General features: G+C 48.0%; 2 protein-coding genes across 3 annotated transcripts in view; one reads left to right on the top strand and one right to left on the bottom strand.

Annotated features, from left to right (window-relative positions):
• The window catches only part of TSNAXIP1 (translin associated factor X interacting protein 1), a gene marked incomplete at its 3' end in the record, with an annotated part of 102,981 nt that overhangs the window by 16,547 nt on the left and 62,875 nt on the right, over nucleotides 1-23,559 (top strand). The window lies entirely within an intron of this gene.
• RANBP10 (RAN binding protein 10) overlaps nucleotides 1-23,559 on the bottom strand; it is a gene marked incomplete at both ends in the record, with an annotated part of 78,856 nt that overhangs the window by 11,316 nt on the left and 43,981 nt on the right. Inside the window, 2 exons of one of the 2 annotated variants that reach the window (XM_080704498.1) lie at nucleotides 1,833-1,855; nucleotides 9,196-9,363. In XM_080704498.1, the coding sequence (XP_080560624.1) occupies nucleotides 1,833-1,855; nucleotides 9,196-9,363 (191 nt within the window). Of the gene's footprint in view, nucleotides 1-1,832; nucleotides 1,856-9,123; nucleotides 9,364-23,559 lie in introns of both variants that reach the window. The other variant, XM_080704499.1, reaches the window with a different exon arrangement.

The raw sequence follows: 23,559 nt of genomic DNA, 5'->3' as shown, positions 1-23,559 counted from the left end.
TGTGTGCCACCAAGCCTGGCTTCCCTTCCTCCCCCCCCCCTTTTTTTTTGGTAGTACCAGGGGTTGGGCCCAGAGGCATTCTATTTCTGAGCTATATCCTCAGCCTTTTAAAATTTTTTATTTTGAAAAAGGATCTCGCTAGATTGATGAGAGCCTCAGTAAACTGCTGAAGCTAGACTAAAATCTCTGACTCCTGTCTCAGCCTCCTAAGTGCTCAACCTTTTCTTTTCTTTTCTTTCTTTCTTTCTTTCTTTCTTTCTTTCTTTCTTCTTTCTTTCTTTTTTTTTTTTTTTTTTGGCAGTACTGGGGATAGAACCCAGGGGCATTCAACCTCTGAGCTACACCTCCTGCCCAGGGTCTCGCTGAGTTGCAAAGGGCCTCACTAAGTAGCTGAGGCTGTCCGTGAACCACGATCCTCCTGTCTCAGCCTCCCCAATGCTGGGATTCTCAACCTTTTCTATGAAAAGGAAATTCCAGCTAGGCATGGTGGTGCACTCTTATAATCCCAGCATTTGGGAGGTGGAGACAGGAGGATAGCGGTTCACAGACAGCCTCAGCTACTTAGTGAAGCCCTTTGTAACTTAGTGAGACCCTGCTTTAAAATAAAGAATTATAAGATAGGGCTGGGGGTGCAGCTTGGAGATAGAATCCCCATGGATTCCATCCCCAGTACTACAAAAAAAAAAAAAAAATCCAGCCAGATATGGTGGTACATGCTTGTAATCCCAGTACTTGGGAGGTTGAGACAGGAGGATTGCAGGTTCACAGCCACCCTCAGCTACTTAGTGAGACTTCCACAACTTAGTGAGACCCTGTTACAAAGTAAAGAATAAGAGCCGGGTGTGGTGGCACACACTTGTAATCCCTGCGCTTGGGAGGCTGAGACAGGAGGATCGCACAGGTTCAAAGCCAGCCTCAGCTACTTAGTGAGGCTCTCAGCAACTTAGTGAGACCCTGTTTCCAAATACGTCTGGAAGTATAGCCCGGAGGTGGAAAAGCCCCTGGGTTCCACTCCCAGTACCACCAAAAAAAAAAAAAAAAAAAAAAGAATAAATAGGGCTGGGGGTTGCAGTTCAAAAGTTGAATGTTAGCCAGGTGTGGTGGCGCACGCTTGTAATCCCAGCATTTGGGAGGCTGAGACTAGAGGATCGTGGTTCGTGGACAGCCTCAGCTACTTAGGCCCTTCACAACTCAGTGAGACCCTGTTTCAAAAATAAAGAATAAAAAATTGGGCAGGGGGTGTAGCTCAGAGGTCAAATGCCTCTGGGTTCCATCCCCAGACCCACAAAAAAAAAAAAAAAAAAGGAAAAAGAAAAAGAAAGAAAAAAGAAAATTTCATAGCTTATCTCCCTGGCTTGGGGAGGAACGTGAATTTTAGCAGTCTAGAGCCCTGGAGGATGCTATCTTTCCTTGGGATCTCCAATGTGTAAGGATAGGAACTGGTTCCTAAACATTCAAGAACAATTCCCTATGCTCTGCATCCCTGTCCACTGGCTATAAGCCCCATGGAGCTGGCTCAGACCAGCTGAGCCACGGAGCTACCCTCATTCCATGACCATCACCCCATCCCCACCCACCCCACAGCTGCCTTTGGGAAGGTCACAAATTCTGTCACCCGCTAAGAGTCGTGGAGGAAGACCAGGCCTTGCTGCTGAAGAGAAAGGAGGGCCAGCAGGTATTCCCTACTAGCACCCTCAAGCTTGACAGCACAACACACATCCCTGGTTGGGGAAAGGGTCAGACTCCAAACCCTGTACTTGCAGGCACTACCACACCCCACCCAGGCAGTCCCCAGTGGCCCAAGAAGGGGAAGACCCATTGGCTGTACTTACCGGGAGGTCTGTGAAGGCTATACCTGTTGGGGAAAAGGAACAGTGATCAGGCCGTTAGACAGGGCCTGCCCTTGGTCTCCTCCACCTGCGGGCTCATGGTGGAGGGGTAGCCAAGCACACACTAAGGCCTGGTTGTTTTAGGCCTGGGCCTTCTCTTCACTGGATGACCTGTCCAGAAGGAAAGTCAGATCACAGCTCTTCCACCTTCTCAAGAAAAGTCTGCTAGAAACATCTAAACCCAGGTGATCTACCTCAAGACCAGTTAGGCCTGACCCTTCTCTTGATCCAGCACATTTATGGAAACATACTGTAGGTACCAGATACTTTGCCATTCATTACTTAATTCCCTTATCAATGCTAGGGAGCAGGCAGTGTTATCCCATCTTACAGATAAAGAAAGTGAGCCTCAGAGGTTAAGTGACTTGCTGACCGTGCTGTCAGAAGTGGGGAGGTCAAGCCAGGTGTGGTGGGGCATACTTGTAATCCTGTACTTGAAAGGCTGAGGCAGGAAGAGGATCGCAGGTTCAAGGATAGCCTCATGAATTTAGTGAGGCTCTCAGCAACCTAGTGAGACCCTGTTTCCAGATACACACACACACACCCTGAAGTGGGGAAGGGGGTCAGATACATTCCTAGCCTGATGACCTAATGTCATCTCTAAGCAGATAGAGAACTGGAGACAGGGAGCGTGGCAGCTACCCATTTCCACACTACATTTGTTCCGAGTCCTCAGCAGTTTCAAGTTGGCAAATCCCAAGTTAACAATGATCTGTGTACCCTCCAAGCCCTCCTGCCGAGAGAAGGGGCTGCACGTCCAGAGACCTCAGTGCTGAAATGAAGTGAAGGTGGAAGGGAGAAGGACCCCAAATACATGAGCAGACCTAACCAATATCCACCAGGAGAGAGGCCTCGGAATGTCCAGCCAAATGCCTCTGGGTTCCATCCCATACCCACAAAAAGAAAAGAAAAGAAGAAAAAAAAAGAAACAGAAGCCAGGCACAATGGCACACCTTTGTAATCCCAGTACTTGAGAGGCTGAGACAGGAGGATTGCAGGTTTGAAGCCAGTCTCAGCAGCTTAGTGAGGTTCTCAGCAATTTAGTGAGACTGTTTCCAAATAAAATATAAAATATTTTGGTGGTGGGATTATAGCCCAGAGGTAAAAAGCCCCTGGGTTCTATCCCAGTATCACACACAGAAAGAAAGAAAGAAAGAAAGAAAGAAAGAAAGAAAGAAAGAAAGAAAGAAAGAAAGAAAGAAAGAGAGAGAGAGAGAGAGAGAGAGAGGGGGAGGGGGGGGAGGGAGGAAGGAAGGAAGGAAGGAAGGAAAGAAGGAAGAAAGGAGGAAGGAAGAGAAAAAAGAAAATGAGACCCTCTGTGAAGGTATTTTCATAAGCAGTGAGGTCTAAATACAATTTGGCTGTCATTGGTGAGGCAACTGCCACACCTCTGGGCAGGGGATGGCTATACAGGCCTGGCCATCTGGGCCTCACAATGGCACCCAGGAAGGATGAGCACTTGAGATGCTTCCAGAGAATGAGGAAAGCAGCTACTCCCTCCACCCTCTACTGCACTTGATAAAACAACAGCTCTGCCCGTCCCTGTGAACGTGGGCAAGGCCACTGTGATGGCAAGATCTAAGTAGGCCTGTGAGAAGAGGGCCAGGCAAAATCACAAATGCCGCCGGGCGTGGTGGCGCACGCTTGTAATCCCCGCCCTTGGGAGGCGGAGACAGGAGGATCACCCTGGTTCGGAGCCAGCCGCGCTGGCTTAAGAGACCCCGTTTTCACATAAAAAAATTAAAAAATAGGTCTGGGAGTGTAGCCCGTGGGAGTGTATCCCGGAGGTAGAAGGGCTTCCAGGAACCCCAGTACCACCAAAAAAAAAAAAAAAAAAAATCACAAATGCCAACAGGAGAGCCAACCTGCTGGGCAGGAAGGACCCTAGGCCAGTCATGGGTCTGGGTCACTGAGGCTGAGACAGTGAGGACCCTGCAAGCATGTGGACCACCTGTGGCCCATTCATCCCTGTGCCACACATTCATTCATCCTTCTACCACGTATCTGCTGAGGCCCCCAGGAGCCAGGCCCTGGCAATGGACTGGCGAACGGCTGCAAACCTGACCCCATGTGCTCCCAACTTCAGCAAGAGAGACGGTGGGAGACTAATAATAACACTCTCAACTGACCGCTGGCACACAGGGCAAGGGCTGTGCTAAGGCAAGGAGCAGGATATAACACCCTGCTTCTTCAAATTTAGAGTGGACTATGAAGTTAGGTTCTGAAGTTTGATGGGTTCGATTCTGAAGCACATTCCTGATAAGGTGGCTTGTGAAAAGGAGGCAGGGACATCAGAGGATGCATCAAGCATCTGTCATTCCAACTTCATTGCCTTTCCATGAAATTCAAAATCGAGTAAATGCAGGGAACAGACCATATCCATTTTCCAGTAAGGTTTCAATATCCTTGTGGAAAAAATAAAAAGAACATGAATTTCAAGCTGATACAACTGATTCTTTTTGTGTATGTGTGTGGGAAGTTAACTGAGGATTGAACCTAGGGGTGTTCTACCTCTGAACTACACCCCAAGCCCTTTTTATTTTTCTCCCAAAACAAGGTCTTACTAAGTTATTTCATGCTGGCCATGAATCTGCAATACTCCTGTCTCAGCCTCCCAGGTACTGGGTGTGCCCCACCACACCTGGCTAAGAAATGAGATTTTATTTATTTATTTATTTATTTATTTATTTATTTATTTATATTTTGGTACTAGGGGTGGAACCCAGGGGCTTTTCTACCTCCAGGCTATACTCCCAGACCTATTTTATACTTTATTTGGAAACAGGGTCTCACTAAGTTGCTGAGAGCCTCACTAGTAGCTAAGGCTGACTTTGAACCTGTGCGATCCTCTGTCTCAGCCTCCCAAGTGCTGGGATTACAAGCGTGCACCACCACACCCGGCTGGAAATGAAATTTTAAAAGCAGTCTGTGAGCCGGGCGTGGTGGCGTACGCTTGTAATCCCTGTGCTTGGGAGGCTGAGACAGGAGGATCGCACAGGTTCGAAGTCAGCCTCAGCTACTTAGTGAGGCTCTCAGCAACTTAGTGAGACCCTGTTTCCAAATAAAAATATAAAAAGGTCTGGGAGTATAGCCCGGAGGTAGAAAGCCTCTGGGTTCCACCTCCAGTACCACCAAAAATAAATAAATAAATAAAAGCAGTCTGTAAGCCAGGCATAGTAGCTCATGTTTGTAATCCCAGCATTTGAGAGGCAGAGACCAGAGGATCGCAGTTTGCAGATAGCCTCAGTTACCTAGCAAAACCCTTGGCAGCTCAGTGAGATCCTGTTTCATAAACAAAACAAAACAAAACAAAAAATTAAGAAACAGTGCTGGGGGGTGTAGTTCAGAGGCAAACTGCCCCTGGGTTCCATCCCCGGAACTGCCCAAAAAAAAAAAAAAAAAAAAATCAGTCTATGAAATGAGTAATGTATGCATGTATGCCTCTATGATCTTGTACCCCATTAAGAAATAGGACTACAGTGTATCAACAAAAATAATTTAAAGCCGGGCGTGGTGGTGCACGCTTGTAACCCCAGCATTTGGGAGGCTGAGACTAGAGGATCGTGGTTTGCAGACAGCCTCAGCTACTACTTAGTGAGGCCCTCCATAACTTAGTGAGACCCTGTTTCAAATTAAAGAATAAAAAATAGGGTAGGGGGTGTAGCTTGGAGGTCGAATGCCCCCTGGGTCCCATCCCCAGACCTGCAATAAATAAATAAATAAATTAATTAATTAATTAATTTTAAAAAAAAGCAGTCTGTAGCCACGTGCTCCTTGTATAGACTTGGCTGACAAAGAGCTCATAGTCCTAGCCGGGTGTGGTGGCACACGCTTGTAATCCCAGCATTTGGGAGGCTGAGACAGGAGGATCACAGTTTGAGGACAACCTCAGCTACTTAGTGAGGCCCTTTGCAACTCAGTGAGACCCTGTTTCAAAAAAAAAGAATAAAAAATAGGGCTGGGGGTGTAGCTCAGAGGTGGAATGCCCCTGGGTTCCATCTCCAATACCACAAAAAAAAAAAAAAAAAAAAAAGAGCTCATAGCCCTTTGGTGGTCCTTTGGTGCCCTGGTTCAGGGCAGGAAGAGGGTACAGCAGAGTATTCTCCAAACCTTGTGTCCCACAGCAGGTGCCATGCTCTGAGTAAGATGTAGACAGGCTGAAGGGTTATGAGGGTCAAGCTCCCAAAAGGGCAGAACTGAGACTGGCTGCTGAGGAGCAGGTAAGTGAGGGCTCAGGGCCACGGTGGGAGCCCACAGCAGGGGCCCCTAAGACTTCAGCAGCAGAGGACCTCAGATCCAAGAAACACGGGAGTCAGAAAGCAGACTCGGGGCCGGGAGTGGTGGTGCATGCTTGTAATCCTAGTATTTGGGAGGCTGAGACGGAAGGATCACAGGTTTGAGGCCAGTCTCAGTATTTAGTGAAGCCTGTTACAAAATAAAAGAATAAAATAGGGCTAGGGTGTAGCTAGCTCAGAGGTAGAATGCCTCTCTGGGTTCTATCCCCAGTACCCAGTACCAAAAAAAAAAAAAGAAAAAAAAAAAAAAGGAAGCAGACTGGGGAGCAAAGGACCCTCTTGAGACCTTGGCGTGTTCTCCAGATGTGAGCTCCTCCTGGGCTGGACCCCAGCAACTGTAGTTCTGTGGGGTTTTTTGTTGTTTGCTTTGTTTTATTTTTGGTGGTACCAGGAATAGAACCCAGGGGCACTCAACTTCTAAGCTACATCCCAGCGCTTTTTTTTTTTTTGAAACAGGGTCTCCCTAAGCTGTGGAGGACCGCACTAAGTAGCTGATAGCCTGTGATCCTCCTGTCTCAGCCTCCCAAGCATTGGGATTATAAACATGCATTGCCACACCCAGCAGCAACTGCAGTTTTGGGAGCGTTTCTCAGATGTGTGCCTGAGGCAGCTCTGCCTCTGTGCTATGCTCTTGGCTGCCTGGCTGCCTGGGCTTTCCTGCCTGCTCTCAGCTGTGGCATTCAACTGCCCTTTTCAAGAATGCTGGCTCCTGGTCCCTCAGCCCTAGGCACCAGCAAACCTGATTACCCCTCAGGTCTCCTGGCTGGGTCATCTGTGGAGCAACCACATAGAGGTTATGGGGAGTAGCAGCCACCTTTTTACTGTCCCTCAAGCCAGAGGAAGCAGGCCTCGGGAGTGAAATGCCCAGCTCTCTTTCCTGAGAGCTTGGTGGCCAGGCTGGCGGGGTGCTGTGAGACCTCTCCTCGCCATATCATTCTGGGAAAAGTAGGGTGTGGCCAGATCAGAGACCCCTGAAGCCCAGGCAGGCAAGCCCAGCAGTTAGGCACCAGCCTTGGGGCCAGTGTAGCCACATACTGGTCAGCACTCAGTAGGATAAGGCATCAGAGCAGCCATTCGCTAACATCCTCGTCCTAACGTGTGTGTGTGGGGGGAATGTAGATGGAATCCAGGGGCATTCTACCTCTGAGCTACACCTCCAGCCCCAGCCTTTTTTTCTTTTTTCTTTTTTTTTTCCCCCCAGGTCCGGGAATGGAACCCAGGGTCATCTGACCTCCAAGCTACACCCCCTCCTCTATTTTTTTTTTTTATTCTATATTTTGAAACAGGGTCTCACTAAGTAGCGGAGGGCCTCACTAAGTAGCGGAGGGCCTCACTAAGTAGCTGAGGCTGTCCACAAACCGCAATCCTCCAGTCTCAGCCTCCCAAATGCTGGGATTATAACCGTACGCCACCATACCTGGCTTCTTTTTTCTTTTCTTTTCTTTTTTTTGCAGGTCTGGGGATAGGACCCAGGGGCATTTGACCTCTGAGCTACACACCATACCTGGCTTCTTTTTTCTTTTCTTTTCTTTTTTTTGCAGGTCTGGAGATGGGACCCAGGGGCATTTGACCTCTGAGCTACACCCCCTGTCCTATTTTTTATTCTTTATTTTGAAACCAGGTCTCACTGCATTGCAGAGGGCCTCACTAAGTAGCTGAGGCTGTCTGCAAACCGCAACCTCCGGTCTCAGCCTCCTGAATGCTGGGATTACAAGCCTGTGCCACCATGCCCGGCTTCTTTTTTTCTTTTCTTAATTATTTATTTTGAAACAGGGTTCACTATTGAAGAGGGTCTCACCAAGTAGCTGGGGTTGGCTGCAAACTTGTGACACAAACTTGTGATCCTCCTGTCTCATCATCCCAAGTACTGGGATTACATGGCCCAGTTTCTAATCCTAACTTTCAACAAGTGTACAGGACGGGTCTTCACAGGAAGCCTCAGATTCCCTCACTTCCACTGACTACTACCACTCCTGGCCCAGCAACCATCTCGCCTTCCCTCCTTTTTGTTTTTATTTATTTATTTACTTACTTACTTATTTATTTATTTATTTATTTTGATGGTACTAGGGATGGAACCCAGAGGCCTTCTACCTCCGGGCTACACTCCCAGACCTATTTTATATTTTACTTGGAAACAGGGTCTCTTAAGCCAGCTGAGGCTGGCTTCAAACCTGCGTGATCCTCCTGTCTCGGCCTCCCAAGCGCAGGGATTACAAGCGTGCGCCACCATGCCCGGCTCCTTTTTGTTTTTAATACTTTTGTGGTGCACTGTACATCACAATGAGATTCAAAGTGACACATTCATACATGCACATACATGTTCCTCTTACAAGTACACCTCCCTGGTCACTAAGCCCTGCTGGCCACCCAGGCCTCTGTTGGGCCTGGTCTCACTTCCTCACTGCCCCCACCCCTGCTGTACCTCAGGCTACCTGCCTTTTCCCATGGCCATTCCTCCAGTCCATTTTTCTGCATCTTATGACTCACCAAAGAAGACTTTCTTAGTGTAAGTGCCTAGGTTTCTGCCCACAAACCACAAACAGGCAGAGGAGATCTGTCCCCATCTGACCCTTCCTGTCTGTCTACCTCTTGCACTAGACCAGCCCTCACTGTCACTCCATAGCAACCAGTGCCCTGACCATCAGAAAGGCTGCTGGGCCATATCATGGGCACACAACCCACCAGCGACTATCTACTTGCATCCCCAAACTGCCCAGCCAATGCCAAACCCCGCTCCAGCGAGTGCCACAAAGCCAGAATCATGACCAGGACAGTGCTGGGCTCTCGGCACCTACCCTGGGCTTACTAAATGCTGCTCAACAGACAGGTTAACTTTAAAGGTCTCCAATGGCTGGAAATGGCTGCAGCTCCCCAGAGCTCAGCAGAGGCGCTGCGACTGCTTTGACTTCAGTGCTTGCCCCTGAGCCCTTCACCACTTTCCCATGAACCACAAATAGGCAGAGGAGATCTGTCCCCATCTGACCCTCCAAGGTCAGCTAAGCACCTACCAAGGCTGTGGCCATTCTTGGTGTAGAAGCAGGTGCCGTTGATGAGGTTAACGCAGCAGCCGATCACATCTCCTGTGGTGAATGTGGGACCATAGGGCTGGCCAGTTCCAGAGGAGCAGAAGGAATGTCCATCGTCACCATGGTAACCATAGGAATGTTTGTCCCAACCTGTGGGGAAAGGGAGCAGCTACAGCTGAGATGTACTTGAGGAGCAAGATTATCCCAGCTTGTCTTTGGCGCTCCTGGCCTCTCTCAGAGCTGGCTACGGACAGGGTCTGAGGACACGAGACTGCCCCCCTGAGGAACGATCCCAAGCAGTGGTTAACAGAAACCAAAAGCTGGGACTTTCCAAAGGCGGTCAATATAGGATGTGGTGAGGGCGAGGGCTGGATCCAACCTGACCTAGAAGTTTATCAGGCTGGGATGTTAAAATGGTGTGTGTTTGTTTTTGTGGTAATGGGGATGAAATGCAGGGTCCTTCTTACCTCCAGGTTACACCCCAGCCTTATTTATTTTTACTTTTTTTTGGTGGTACTGGGGGTGGAACCAAGGGGCTTTTCTACCTCCGGTCTATACTTCCAGACCTATTTTATACTTTATTTGGAAACAGGGTCTAAGTAGCTGAGGCTGGCTTCGAACCTGTGTGGTCCTCCTGTCTCACCCTTCCAAGTGCTGGGATTACAAGCATGCGCCACCACGCCCGGCTCTTTTTAATTTTTTTTTGCAGTACTGGGGATTGAACGCAGAGGCATTCTTCCTCCACGCTACACCCCCAGCCCTATTTCTTATTCTTTATTTTGAAACAGGGTCTCACTGAATTGCAAAGGGCCTTACTAAGTTGCTGAGGTTGGCCTTGAACCTGTGATCCTCCTGTCTCAGCCTCCTGAGTACTGGAATTACAAGTATACACCACTATGCCTGGCTCCTATTTTTATTTTTTATTTGGAAATAGTCTCGCTAATTGCTGAGGCTGGCCTTAAACCTGCAATCCTCCTGTCTCAGCTTTCTAAGTACTGGGATTACAGGCATGTGTCACCACACCCAGCTAAAATAGCTTTTAAATTGAGAAATAATTAATCCCAAATACTGAGAATTATAGGTGTGCACCAACATGTCCGGCCTCTTTTGTTTCGTTTTGAAAGAGGGTCTCACTAAATTGCTGAGAGTCTTGCTAAATTGCTGAGGCTGGTCTCAAACCTGTGACTCTCCAGTTTCAGTCTCTCAAGTACTAAGATTATAGGCATGCACCATCACACCCAGCCAGACATGTTTTTATCTCTTGGGTAAATACTGTACTTAGAAGTGGTATGGCTGGGCCACAAGATAAATGTGTGTCTAACTTGATAAGAAACTCCCAAACTGTTTTCCCAAACGGTATGCTATTTGTGTTTGTTTTTGTAGTATTTGGGATTGGACCCAGAGGCATTCTTACCTACACCCCAAGTCCTATTTTTTATTCTTTATTTTTGAAGCATGGTCTCACTAAGTTGCAGAGGGGCCTAAGTACCTGAGGCTGGCCTTGAACCTGTGATCCTCTCATCTAGGCCTCCCAAGTACTGGAATTATAAGTATGTGACACCACGCCTGGCTTATGCTACTTGTTTCTGCCAGCAACCTATGAGTTCCATTGAACCCAGCCGCATTCTAACTCTGAACTACAGCCCAATCCTTTTTTATTTCTTGGTTTTGAGGCATGGTGACATATGCCTGTAATCCCAATACTGGGAGGCTGAAACAGAAACTTCCTGGTCAGCCTCAACAATTTATAAATAGATGCTCTACAACTTAGTGAGACCCTTTTTTCAAAATAAAAATAAAAGAGATAAAAAATATGTCCTGGATCTGATCCCCAGTACTTTCCGTCCCCCACCAAAAGCCACACTGCCCCTCCATTCTGCCCAAAAAGTTCTTCAGAAGTACTGCTATTCCTATGAGTCCTCTCAAATATGCTAAGGGAATCCCAACACCTGCCTCTTGAAGAATTTTCTATAGCATTCTTGGTCCTCCCCTAGCACAGAGCCTGCACCCCTGGTCCTCTCCAATCACGTCACTATTCCCAGGGCTGTCTCTGCCCCTTCTACCTGAGATCACGAGCTCCTTGGGCAAGGGGCACATGATCCTCTTCATCAGTCCCCCCAGGGCTCAGCATGCCAGGAGCCTGAGGAGTGGCGTGGTGTGTGAGCAAGCGCACATCTGTGTCCCTGTGCCACCTGTGCCCAGCCTCGGCTGCCAGCCCATCTCCTTCCCACAGGAGGATGATGCTGTGTGCCATTTCTTAATGCAGCTTTTACTCTCCAGAGGGTACACCATATAAACTGGGAGAGTTTCTTTTCATTTTCTCAGGCAGAAGCAGTAGTCTATAAAACTTAACAATAGCAGGCTGTAGTGGTGCACGCCCTTGATCCCAGTACTTCGTAGGCTGAGACAGGAGCATCACAGGTTGGAAACCAGTTTCAACAACTTAGTGAAACTGTCAGCAATACTTTGCCCATCTGATTAATCAAAGCTAGTCAAATCACCAGGAAGAACTGTTTCCTACCTAGTGACCCAAGGATATCTGGGAGATTTTTTTTGTCCCAGTGTAATGGGGTGAACTCAATAACCATTACCAAAACAACAGATGCCTAAATGTTCAAAAACTTACAATGAAAATTTAAACATTTGAAATAGTTTTCTTAAAAAACAAGTATTTTGACAAAACTACCATAGAATTTTTAGATACTACAGATTTTTAATTCTGAGGTAAGGGTACTAGGGATTGAACCCACAGATGTTTTTATTTTGACACAGGGTCTCACTAATTTAGCACACACACTGGCTTTGAACCTGAGATCTTTCTGTCTCAGTCTCCCAAGTACTGGGATTACAAGTATGCACTGCCATGTACAGCCAGATATATAAAGAACAAAAAAGTTCAATTAAAAAAATAAAAATTTATTTAGAGTCAATACAGGATTCACTATCACTTCAATTAAAAAAGAGGTAAGTTTTACTATTTTTTTCAGTTCCTAAATGTTTTACCAGTTTATATGGACTTATCCAAAGGAAGAAAATGTGCTATACCTCCAGTAGGCTGAATAAATCACTCCACAACCTAATCCCAGCACCTGTGACTATGTTACTTTCCATAGTAAAAAAGGATTTTACAGAAATTAAGTTAACACTGCTTATTTGGGGGAATACTGGGGATTGAACTCAAGGGCATTCTACCTCCAAGCTACACCTCCAAGCCCCCCTTTTTACTTTTTGTCTTGAAACAGGGTCTCACCAGGTTGCTGAGAGTCTTGTTAAATTGCTAAGGCTGTCCTCAAACCTGTGATCCTCCAGTCTCAGCCTCCCAAGTACTGGGGTTACAGGTGTGTGCCACTATGCCTGGCTTAAAGCTCTTTCGATGGGGCGATTACCCTGAATTATCCAGATGTGCCCAATGCAATCATAAGGGTCCTCATAAGATGCTAGCTCTAAAGACGGAAGAAGGGGCTATGAGGCAAGAAATCCAAGTGGCCTCTAGAAGCCAAAGAAGACAAGGAAATGGATTCTGCTCTAGAGCTGCAAAATGTAGCCCTGCCCACACTTTGGTTTTAGAACTACTATTCTCCAGAGTTATTAAGATGATGATTTTGAGCGACCACTAACTATATTTACAGCAGCAGCAATAGGAAATTAATACAGCACTGTATCCACAAAGAAGCTGTTTAGCATCTGGAGTTATTAGTGCTGTGAAGCAACAGTTAAGCTCCCTGCCTCCTGCTTCTCCAGGTCTATGCAGTTAAAAGCTTTTCCAAGAAAATCACAGGGCTGTAATGTATTTTTGATTGAAATAATCATCTATGCCAATACTTTTTTCAAACACAATTAAGAACCTGTGTGTGTATGTAAAGTGTGTACATAGTAGATAAGTATGTGTAAATAAGTATATGAGTGTGCGTGCAAAAGGCAGTTTGGAGTTAAAAATAGAACGTTATATGCTTCCCCAGCAATAGTGGCTGCAGTAGCAGCATGAGTTATGGCCACTGTGACCTTCCCCTTCTCTAGAAAGGACACCACGCCATCCCCTGGCCACCAAATAATTAACAAGAACCTACAAGGAATCTGTAAAGTGGGGGTGGGAACTGTGAAAGGAGCAGGTAGATCACATGTGAGTATACAAACGGGCAAACCAGAAGCTCCTGTAAATAAAATGTGTTCTGAAGAAAACAAAGCTAGGTGAAGGGCTAGGAATGGGAATGGGAGCATGGCGTGGTGACGCACGCTTGGAATACCAGCATTTGGGAGGCTGGGATAGGAGGATCGTGGTTCTTGGATAGACTCAGCTACCTAGTGAGGCCCTCCACAACTTAGTGAGACTCTGTTTCAAAATAAAGAATAAAGCCGGGGCGTGGTGGCACACGCTTATAATCCCCGAGCTTGGGAGGCGGAGACAGGAGGATCACACCAGTTTGAAGCCAGCCTCAGCTACTTACTTAGTAAGGCTCTCAGCAACTTAGTGAGATCATTTCCAAATAAAATATAAAAAATAGGTCTGGGAGTATAGCCTGGAGTTAGAAAGCCCCTGGTTTCCACCCCTAGTACCACACACACAAAAGTAAACAAAAATAAAGAATAAAAAATAGGACTGAGGATGCAACTCGGAGGTAGACTGCCCCTGGTTCCATCCCCAGTATCCCCCCCCCAAAAAAAAAAGATAAATGAATAAATAAAATGAAGAATAAATGACTGGGCTGGGGAGGATAAAAAAATAGGGCTGTAGCTCAGAGGTAGAATGTCCCTGAGTTCCATCCCCAATACAGGAAGGAAGGAAGGAAGGGAGGGAGGGAGGGAGGAAGGAAGGGAGGGAAAGAGAGGAGAAGAGTGGGGTTGGAGACAGTAGGGGGGTGACCCCAGAGCAGAGGTCTGCTTGACAAGACAAAGAGAAGAGCCGTTGGGGCGAAGGGAACACAATTAGCTTATCTGAGACAGAAGAGCAGGACTGGAGTAGAGTGGACAGGACTGGTATGTGCTGAAGGTATAAGAGCAAACAAGGGTGGTGCCAGGGTCTTGTCCTGAGCAAGCAAGTAGATGGTGGCACCATTTACTAAAAGACAGGGAAGGTGGGCAGAAAGAGCAGGCCTGTGGGAATCTTAGGTGTGGACCATCTTCTTAGCATCGAGTAGGGGGTTGCTATACGAGGCAGATGAGACGACAGCAGGTCCAGGCTCTCTGTGACTCTATCCCAGATGCAGAAAGAGTACGACGGGGGGTGCTCATGAAACTGTGGACAGAAAACTCCACAGGAGGGTGATCCTGTGTGTCGGATCGTTTATGCAGCTGACTCTAAGTGAAGTCACTGGAGGATTTTCCTACTGCACTGTCCTGATACAATGGCTTTCTGTTTGTCCTTTCAGAGCAAAATTCAGGCTAGCCAAGGCCTGGAAAGGACAGAATAGATACACACTAGAAACCCAAAAGAGATGAGGAGATGTTAGAGAGCACAGCGTTGCCTCATGGATTCAATCCTCCCGCCCTCCAAAATCCTCTCCCCAGGCCTTACAGAAGTGACAGCTGAGAGGAGCTGGTACCACTGCTGCAGTTTTTGAGGCATCATTCCCTGTTTTGTGGCAGATTAGTTGTCAGCCTCAGCTTAGGGTCCTCACAGAGAGCCCACTGGCCTCAGTTAGAAAAAAAAACACAAAAAACTGGAAGGTGGGTATGGTGGTGCACACCTGTAATCCCAGTACTTGGGAGGCTAAGACAGCAGCTCCGTCTGAATGTGCCTTCCCTCCAGCCCCACCATCCTCAGCTTCAAAACAGGACACCTCCCTTGAAGCCAACGGCATGAACACCCACCCCTCTCTGGGGGACCTGCTGTGAGACCAGGGATGTGTCTCCTCCTACAAGACCAGAGACAGCTGCCTCAGAGGGTCAGAAGAGAGCAAGCGGGCACCACTGCCTGGGTCCAGCCCACAGGAAGTTGTTCCCAGGTGCCTCTGGCTCAGAAGGATGCCTGGGCTGCACAGCAGGGCCCACATTCTGACAGAGAGTGCCACCCAGCTGACCATTCTTCCTTCTCCAAAAAGACTTGGAGAGACGGAACCTTGTCACTCCCAGAGAGAATTAATGGGCAACCAGCCTGGTGTCCACACGGAAAACTCATCCCCTGCCATGTAAGGCACCTCTCAGATGCCAATGACACAAGGAAAAGCCAAGCCACATTTAGGCCAGGAGAGGCCCCATGCACCCAGTTCAGCGGCTCTGGCACCACCCACTTCCCCAGCATCATCACTCAGTCAGGAAGACCCAACACAGAAGCACAGGTGGCTGAGGAAACAGGTCGCCACCTAGGCATTCCCAGATGCCTGGGGGCAGGGCCACTGAGGTGGAACACTCCTTACAGGGGTGCTGGGGACCACAGCACCCTTGATCTGGGAGCCCACCCACCAGGACACATCAAGGGTCTGTGACCCAGGGCACTGAGCAATGGAGAGGACTCCTCTATGAGTCTCCTCATTAGTGCCTTAGCCCAGAAATCAGGAAGAGGGGAAGGGCTGTGGCTAACCACTAGGTTCCAGTCCTGGCCCAAGACTGATCAGCACAAAGGGTCCAGCCCATGCCTCACCCACAAAGCCAGCCTGAGCACCCACCCCCAACAAGTGTATTCCAGTCACCACTGGACTTTGGGGTCAGAGGGATTTGAGTTTGTTTTGTTTGAGACAGGGTCTCACTCTCTTGTCCAGACTAGTCTTGAATTCATGGATTCAGTGATTCTCTTGCCTCATCTTTGAGTTTGAATCCCAATTCTGCCAGCCTCTGGGTTCCCTTGGTTGAATTTCTCTTTCAGGGCTAGCAGGACTAAATGAAGATGTGTGAGGGGCATGAACCCATAGGAGATACTTGCTAGTGAGGTTCCCTTTCCTCACCATCTTGTTTGGTTTCATTTGTGTGGTGACAGGGATCAAACCCAAGGCCTTGTGCATGCTGGACAAGCTCTCTACCGCTGAGCTACAACTCAGTCTTCTCTCAGCACCTTGAAGACCAGCACAGTGGTCACACCTGGGCACTTTGCACCTCCTGCTCCCTTCTGCTCTGAGGGAGTCAGGAGGAGTGGAGCTGGTCACTACCCACCTCTCCAACAAATAGCCTGAACACCCAGCGTAGCCCCAGAACCACTCTGCTCTTGCTTGTCCCGTTTCCTGGGAGGCCATCTAGCCCTTGTAGCACTTAGCAGAGTTCAAGGGCCATGCCCAGGGGCTCTCAGAATGTCACCTTCAAGCAGGACATGCTGGTGCACATTTGTAATGCCAGTACTTGGGAGGCTGAGACAGAGGATCGCAGGTTCACATCCAGCCTCAGCAACTTAGCGAGGCCCTCTGCGACTTAGTGAGACTCTGTTTCAAAATAAAGAATAAAATAAGCAGGGTGTGGTGGCTCACACTTGTAATCTCAGCATTTGGGAGGCTGAGACAGGAGAATGCGGGTTCATGGACAGCCTCAGCTACTTAGTGAGGCCCTCTGTAACTTAGTGAGACCCTGTTTCAAAATAAAGAATAAGCCAGACGTGGTAGTGCACGCTTATAATCCCCGTGCTTGGGAGGCTGAAACAGGAGGATCGCACAAGTTTGAAACCAGCCTCAGCTACTTAGTGAGGCTCTCAGCAACTTAGTGAGACCCTGTTTCCAAATAAAGTATAAAATAGGTCTGGGAGTATAGCTCGGAGGTAGAAAAGCCCCTGGGTTCCACGCTCAGTACCACAAAAATAAAATAAATAAATAGGGCTTGGGTGTAGTTCGGAGGTAGAATGCCCCTGGGTTCCATTCCCACAAAAAATAAAATAATTTTTTAAAAAAGAATAAAACAGGACTGGGGGTTTAGCTCGGAGGTAGAACACCCTTGGGTTCAATCCCCAGTAATTAAGACACACACACACACACTGGCACCAAGGCTAGCCATGGAGGAGAAGGTGGTGGACTGATTGGCCAAGGGGCTTCCTGAGCCTGTGGCTGCTATGGAGAAAGCCCACATGCCACTGGGGAACAACAGGGCACAGCACCTCCACAAGGGTGGATGTTCACGTCAAGTCATCCTTCTTCAGAAATGGAACAAAAGCTTTCCTTATAACTGCAACTGTCTTAAAAAAAACCTGACAGGCCTACTTGCCTGGAGCAGCTTGACAGTGGATAATGAAATAACAGAAGAGGTTTTTCTCATTCAGCAAAAACTGTGTAGAGCAGAGAATGCTTGCCACAGCACTCCCATGGCTGTTGCCCGGAGCTTCTGGAATCTTGGGCCAAGGAACAGGATTAAGGCAACTCTAAGGTTCTGTCTCAGGAAGCGACAGGCAGAAGGGGCAGGTGGTGCCCTGGGCACAAAGTCTTTTCTTCATGGTGGCGGAGCGTGGCAGTCATGATCAATAGAGCAGGAGAAAAGGGCAGCCTCTGCGGACAGCTAATGGCACCAGGGGCTGGCACAAGGTGGGTTCCAAGGCCCTCCACTGAGACAGAGCCTAGGTGTCAACACGAAGCCGTGGGCAGGGGAAGGGGTGATACAGCCAGCAGCTTTGTAGGAAGGTACCTTCCATAGGTCATCTCTGCATCACTTCTGATGGCTCAGATGGCATTTAGCTCATCTGAAGACCTACCTGCCTAAACCCCAGGCTCAGAGCATAAGCTGGGTCTGTCTCCCACCCTGAACTAGGCTACAGGAGGGGACATACTGTCTTGCAGAACTGAGGTTTTCTAGGGTTGCGTTAGGTTTTTCCTGATTTCCCACAGAGCTCCTTTCAAACCTCTAGTGATGGGGTGAGCAGACAGGTGACCCTGGAAATATAGGAGCCTAGGATTTTGCATACATCATCAGGTCCTAAGAGATGCACATACACAAAATTCTTCTTGCTGGCTGTGGTGGTGCATGCCAGTAATCCCAGTGCTTGGGAAGCTAAGACAGGAGAATCGCAGGTTCGAAGCCAGCCTCAACAACTCCATGAGGCTTGCGTCAACTTAGTGAGATCTGTTTCCAAGTAAAAAATAAAACAGGGCTGGAAGTACAACTCAGAGGTGGAATGCCCTAGGAGTTCAATCCTCAGCACCACAACAAAAACAAAACAGCAACAATGAAAAAAATCTTTTCAATGGGAGGCCCAGTCATGGCATTTCAGGTCTGCCTAGCACTAAGCAGGTAAAGGTTTCAACAGTAACTGGTCCCTGCTCTGCTCCAGCTTAACGTGGCCTCACCTCACCAGGAAGCACTCAAGAATCTGTCTTCAGAGGCTGACCGACTCGGGTTTCAGAACTGGCCCTTTTGCTGCTGATGAAGCCTCTTTTCTCAAGGCTCAGAAAACTATGGTCTTTTCTCGCTGGCTTGCTCGCTCACTTTTCTTCTGAGCCAGGTCTGATGATGTAGCCCGGGCTGGTCTCAAACTCCTCAACTCAGTAAGCCTTCCATCTCCTGAGTAGCTGAGACTACAGGCAACATCACCATACCCTGCTTGAAAAACACAGTCTTCAGTCCAGAATGATTGCATCTTTTTAGAGCAAGCTGGGAGCTTGTTTTTGGAAGAGCAGGACACCATAGACAAGAAGTTACCAGTGACCAGGAATAATGCTTTCCAGGTCTGATTGAATTGCTTCACTTCAAAGGCTGCCAGGCAGCCCTGGTATGTGGTGGTGATACAGGAAAACGGGAAAGTCCTCAGAAATGGAGACAGAGCAAGGAGTGGCGGTGCACTTCTAGAGTCTCTGTAATTGGGAGGCTGAAACCAGAGGATCACAGGTTCACAGCCAGTCTCAGCAACTTAGTGAGGCCCTCCACAACTTAGTGAGACCCTGTTTAAAAATAAAAAACAAATACCAGGCATGGTGGCTCATGCTTGCAATCCAAGTACTTGGGAGGCTGAGACAGGAGGATCAGAGGTTCAAAACCAGCCTCAGCTACTTAGTGAGGCTCTCCACAACTTAGCGAGACCCTGTTTCAAAATAAAGAATAAGCCGGGCGTGGTGGCGCACGCTTGTAATCCCCGCGCTTGGGAGGCAGAGACAGGAGGATCGCGCAGGTTCAAAGCCAGCCCCGTGCGCTGGTTTAGGAGACCCTGTTTCCAAAATGAAAATTTAAAAAATAGGTCTGGGAGTGTAGCCCGGAGGTAGAAGGGCTTCCAGGAACCCCAGTACCACCAAAACAAACAAACAAACAAAAAAAAAAAAATAAAGAATAAAAAATAGGGCTGGGGGTATAGCTCAGAGGTAGAATGTCGCTGAGCTAAATCCCCAGTTCCACATACATACATACATAAACACATACACATACATATATATTCACACACAAAAAAATAGGGCTAGAGTTATAGTTCAGAAATAGAACATCCCTAGCCGGGCGTGGTGGCACACGCTTGTAATCCCCGCGCTTGGGAGGCAGAGACAGGAGGATCACGCAGGTTCGAAGCCAGCCGTGCACGCTGGCTTAGGAGACCCTGTTTCCAAATAAAAATATAAAAATAGGTCTGGGAGTGTAGCCCAGAGGTAGAAGGGCTTCCAGGAACCCCAGTACCACCAAAAAAAAAAAAAAAAAAAGAAATAGAACATCCCTAGGTTCAATCCCCAGTACCCTACACAAAAAAGAAATGAAAGAAACAAAAAAAGAATGAATGAACTCAGGCTTAGCTGGCCAGAGCCAAAGGCATTGCTATCCTAGAGCAGAATGGCAGAGAAGCAGAGTCTCTTACATAAGACCAGCTCCTCTGCAGAGACCACAGGCTATGCTGTGGCACTGATACCATCAGCCAGCACTTGAACCACCAGCAGTTCTGACCAGTTTTCTGCTCCTGGGGCACAACTACCACACCACCCTATGTTCTGTACTACTCTGTAAGACCTGTTACCAGAGATCCAAGGCCTCTGGGCATCTACTCCTCTACTCCTATCCATCCAGGATATCTTCAAGAACATCTCAGAGAAGGGTCAGAATGAGAAAGGCAGCCGGGCATGGTGGCACATGCTTGTAATCCTAGCATTTGGAAGGCTGAGACAGGAGGATTGTGGTTCTCAGGCAGCCTCAGCTACTTAGTAAGGCCCTTTGCAACTCAGTGAGAGCCTGTTTCGGAATAAAGAATAAAGAATAGGGCTGGGGGGTATAGCTTGGAAGTAGAATGCCCCCTGGGTTCCATCCCCAGTACCACAGGAAGAAAAACAGAGAGAGAGAAAGGCAGGGAGGGGTTGGGCAGTGCCAGGCACAAAAACTCCAACCTCTCTTCCCATAACTCTGGTCCTATGTAGCTGCTCAAAAACTCCAGAGAATTCCCTGGCTGACCCTGTTTCTAGTCAGCTGTCTCAAGACACTTATTGGAACAAATCATAGGGCAACATCAGTTGACTTCTTTCTCTGCCAGTCTCATTTGGGCACTGGCTTGGGAAACTTGAATGGGCCTACAATCATACCAGGACCTGTGAGGCTACCAGGCCCATTCCCAGGTGCTCCACTGGGGTCAAGACGAGACACAAAAGCCCTGTGGAGTCCTGACGGTTCAACTCACTCAGCTAGAGAGAAGCATGACTTCCCTCAGAGGGCCTGAGCAGCCCACACCAGCCCTGGGAAGCACAGGAGATCCTGGGGTACAACTGCTCCACAGACAGGTGGAGGCTCATGGTAAGGCTCATCAACTGGGAGCAGCAAAGGCCCCAGTCTACATGGAGTAGGACAGAGGAGTCCCTGTTTGGCAGGTATAGGCAAACAGCATTTCCAGACTACTGAAAACCACCTACAGGCAAGTAATCTCTAAACCCTCTGCTGCACAAAGCTACCTGTTCTTGGGGTTTGCTCCAGGCAGACAACTTTCACTGCATGTACTGTGCCCTTAGGAGGGCAGAGAGGAAGGATACTGAACCTCCTGTTGTTTGTCAGTGCTTGCCACACCTGCAGGAGCCAGCCTCTGCCTGCTCTTGTGAACCTGACACAGACTGCTGGTGTTCTGCCTAATCTCCGCTGTTACGGCTCCTCTCCCATGGCATGCGCAGAAGCGAAACACCAGCTTTTTGCAGAATGGCCCACCTGGCAGAAGTAGCTTCCTACTGGGCCTATGTTCCTAACAGCCCACTCAGAGCAGGCTCGGCAAGGTGGCTCCAGAAGAGTGAAGATGCTCACCTGACTTTGACCATCCAGTAGAAAGAAAGCCGACAGCCACCACCCCCTCCACCCTCCTTTCCTCTTTCCCTTCCTCAACAGACCAGGGCCTGGCTGCCAACACCATCTGCTTTAGGCAATATGCCCCATGCCCCCAGTCCCCAGTGTGGTTCTTCCAACTTATCTTCTAATAATTATAAGCAAGGAAAGTAAACCTCAGTGGGCCTGGGTTCTCCTTTGAGGGGCTGTGCAATCAAAGTAATAAATGCTACACCACGAGAACAGCTTCCTTGCCACAAAAGGAAAAAGGCAAGGAGGATGATACCAGCTCCCAACTCTGATGAAGACAGGCCTCCTGTCGACATAGTCAGTCTCCCTGGCTCTATGTCACAAGACATAAAAGCACGATGTCTTCCTCCTGTCCCTCGAAGCCCCCAGGCTTGGGAGAAGCCCAAGCCCCATTCTCTATCCACACCCCGCAGTGCAATACAGAAATCCCAGCACCTGTCCTTCCCTGACAGCTCACCAAGGTGCGGTGGGGCCACAGGTGCACACGTGTCCTCAGATCATCTTGTCCTGCTTCCAAGCCATTCAGCCAAGGCTTCTAATATTCTTATTTTGAGGCCACACCTGTTCCTTGGTTTCACACTTAAGGAGGACAAAGAACACCTTGCGAAAGGTAAACATCAGAACATCCACATCCTCCAACAGAAACCTCTGATGATGCAAGCTAAGACATGCCCACATGCTCCCAAGAAAGTCTGAGCAGCACAGCCTCATAGGGGAGGTGCTCCGATTATCATCTGCTCCAGTGAGACCCCAAAGTGCCCATCATCTGTTCCTGACAGTCCTAGAGGCAAAGACGTCCTTGCTGAACCAGTACAATCTACAAGAAAACACTGGAATCATAAACATCCTGACTGCTCTGCCAGCTTCTTCCATAATTGCACCCCTGCTGGCACATACTACTCAAATTCATGTCCACATGTCCACTCAAATCCAGAAAACCAGCCAGGCACGGTAGCACACACATGTAATCCCAGTGGTTGGAGGCTGAAACAGAGGATCACAGGTGCAAAGCAGCCTCAGCAACTTAGCAAGACCCTGTCTCTAAAAAATAAAATAAAATAGGGCTTGGCGGTAGGATGACCCTGAGTTTAATCTCTAGCATGCATGTACACATATATATTATATATAATAATACATAATTATATATCATATATAATTTTTTGGAAACTGGGAATAGAACCCAAGGGCATTCTATCTCCCACCTACACCCCCAGCTCTATTTTTTTTTTTTTGGCAGTACTGGAGATGGAAACCAGGGGCTTTCTACCTCTGAGCTACACTCTCAGCCCTATTTTTTATTCTTTATTTTATTTTGTTTGTGGATCTGGGGCTGGTACCCAGGGGCATCGACCTCCGAGCTACGCCCCTAGCCCTATTTTTTATTCTTTATTTTGAAATAGGGTCTCACTAAGTTGTGGAGGGCCTAAGTAGCTAAGGCTGTCTGTGAACTGCGATCGTCCAGTCTCAGCCTTCCAAATGCTGGGATTATAAGCATCTGCCACCATGCCCGGATTTATTCTTTATTTTGAAATAGGGTCTAAGTTGTAGAAGGCCTAAGTAGCCCAGGCTGGCCACAAACCTGTGATCCTCCTGTCTCAGGCTCCCAAGTACTGAGATTACAAGGGTTTGCTATGGCACCAGGCATAACACATATATAATACAAGTACTTGAGGGGAAATACAGATTTATTTATTTGCCTATTTTTGTGATACAAGGGATTGAGATTGAACTCAGGGCTTTTTTTTTTTTTTTTTTTTTTTTTTTTGGTACTGGGAATTGAACTCAACGGCATTCTACCTCCGAAGTACACACACAGTCCTTTTTTTAAAATTATTATTCTTTATTTTGAAACAGGGTCTCACTAAGTTGCAGAGGGCCTCCTCATTAAGTAGCTGAGGCTGGCCACAAACCTGTGATCCTGCTGTCTCAGCCTCCCAAGTACTGGAATTACAAGCTTGTGCCACTATGCCTGACTAACATAGGGACATTCTACCTATGAACTACACCCCAACCTCCCCCCCTTTTTTAAATTTGGAAACCGAGTCTTGCTAAACTGATGTGAGCCTGAGTTGCTGAGGCTGGCACTCTGTCTCAGCCTCCCAAGTACTGGGATTACATGGGTGCAACACCATGCCCAGCAGAAATGCAGTTTTGATAGCTAATTTGACTCTGATATGCAAACATTTATTAAAAATAAAAACTATAACCCTA

The sequence above is a fragment of the Muscardinus avellanarius genome (genome assembly GCF_963383645.1).
Source record: "Muscardinus avellanarius genome assembly, chromosome: 10".
In the NCBI taxonomy this organism is placed as follows: domain Eukaryota; kingdom Metazoa; phylum Chordata; class Mammalia; order Rodentia; family Gliridae; genus Muscardinus; species Muscardinus avellanarius.
Note: the sequence above shows the minus strand (reverse complement) of the source record. Positions and strands in the feature narration are given on the sequence as shown.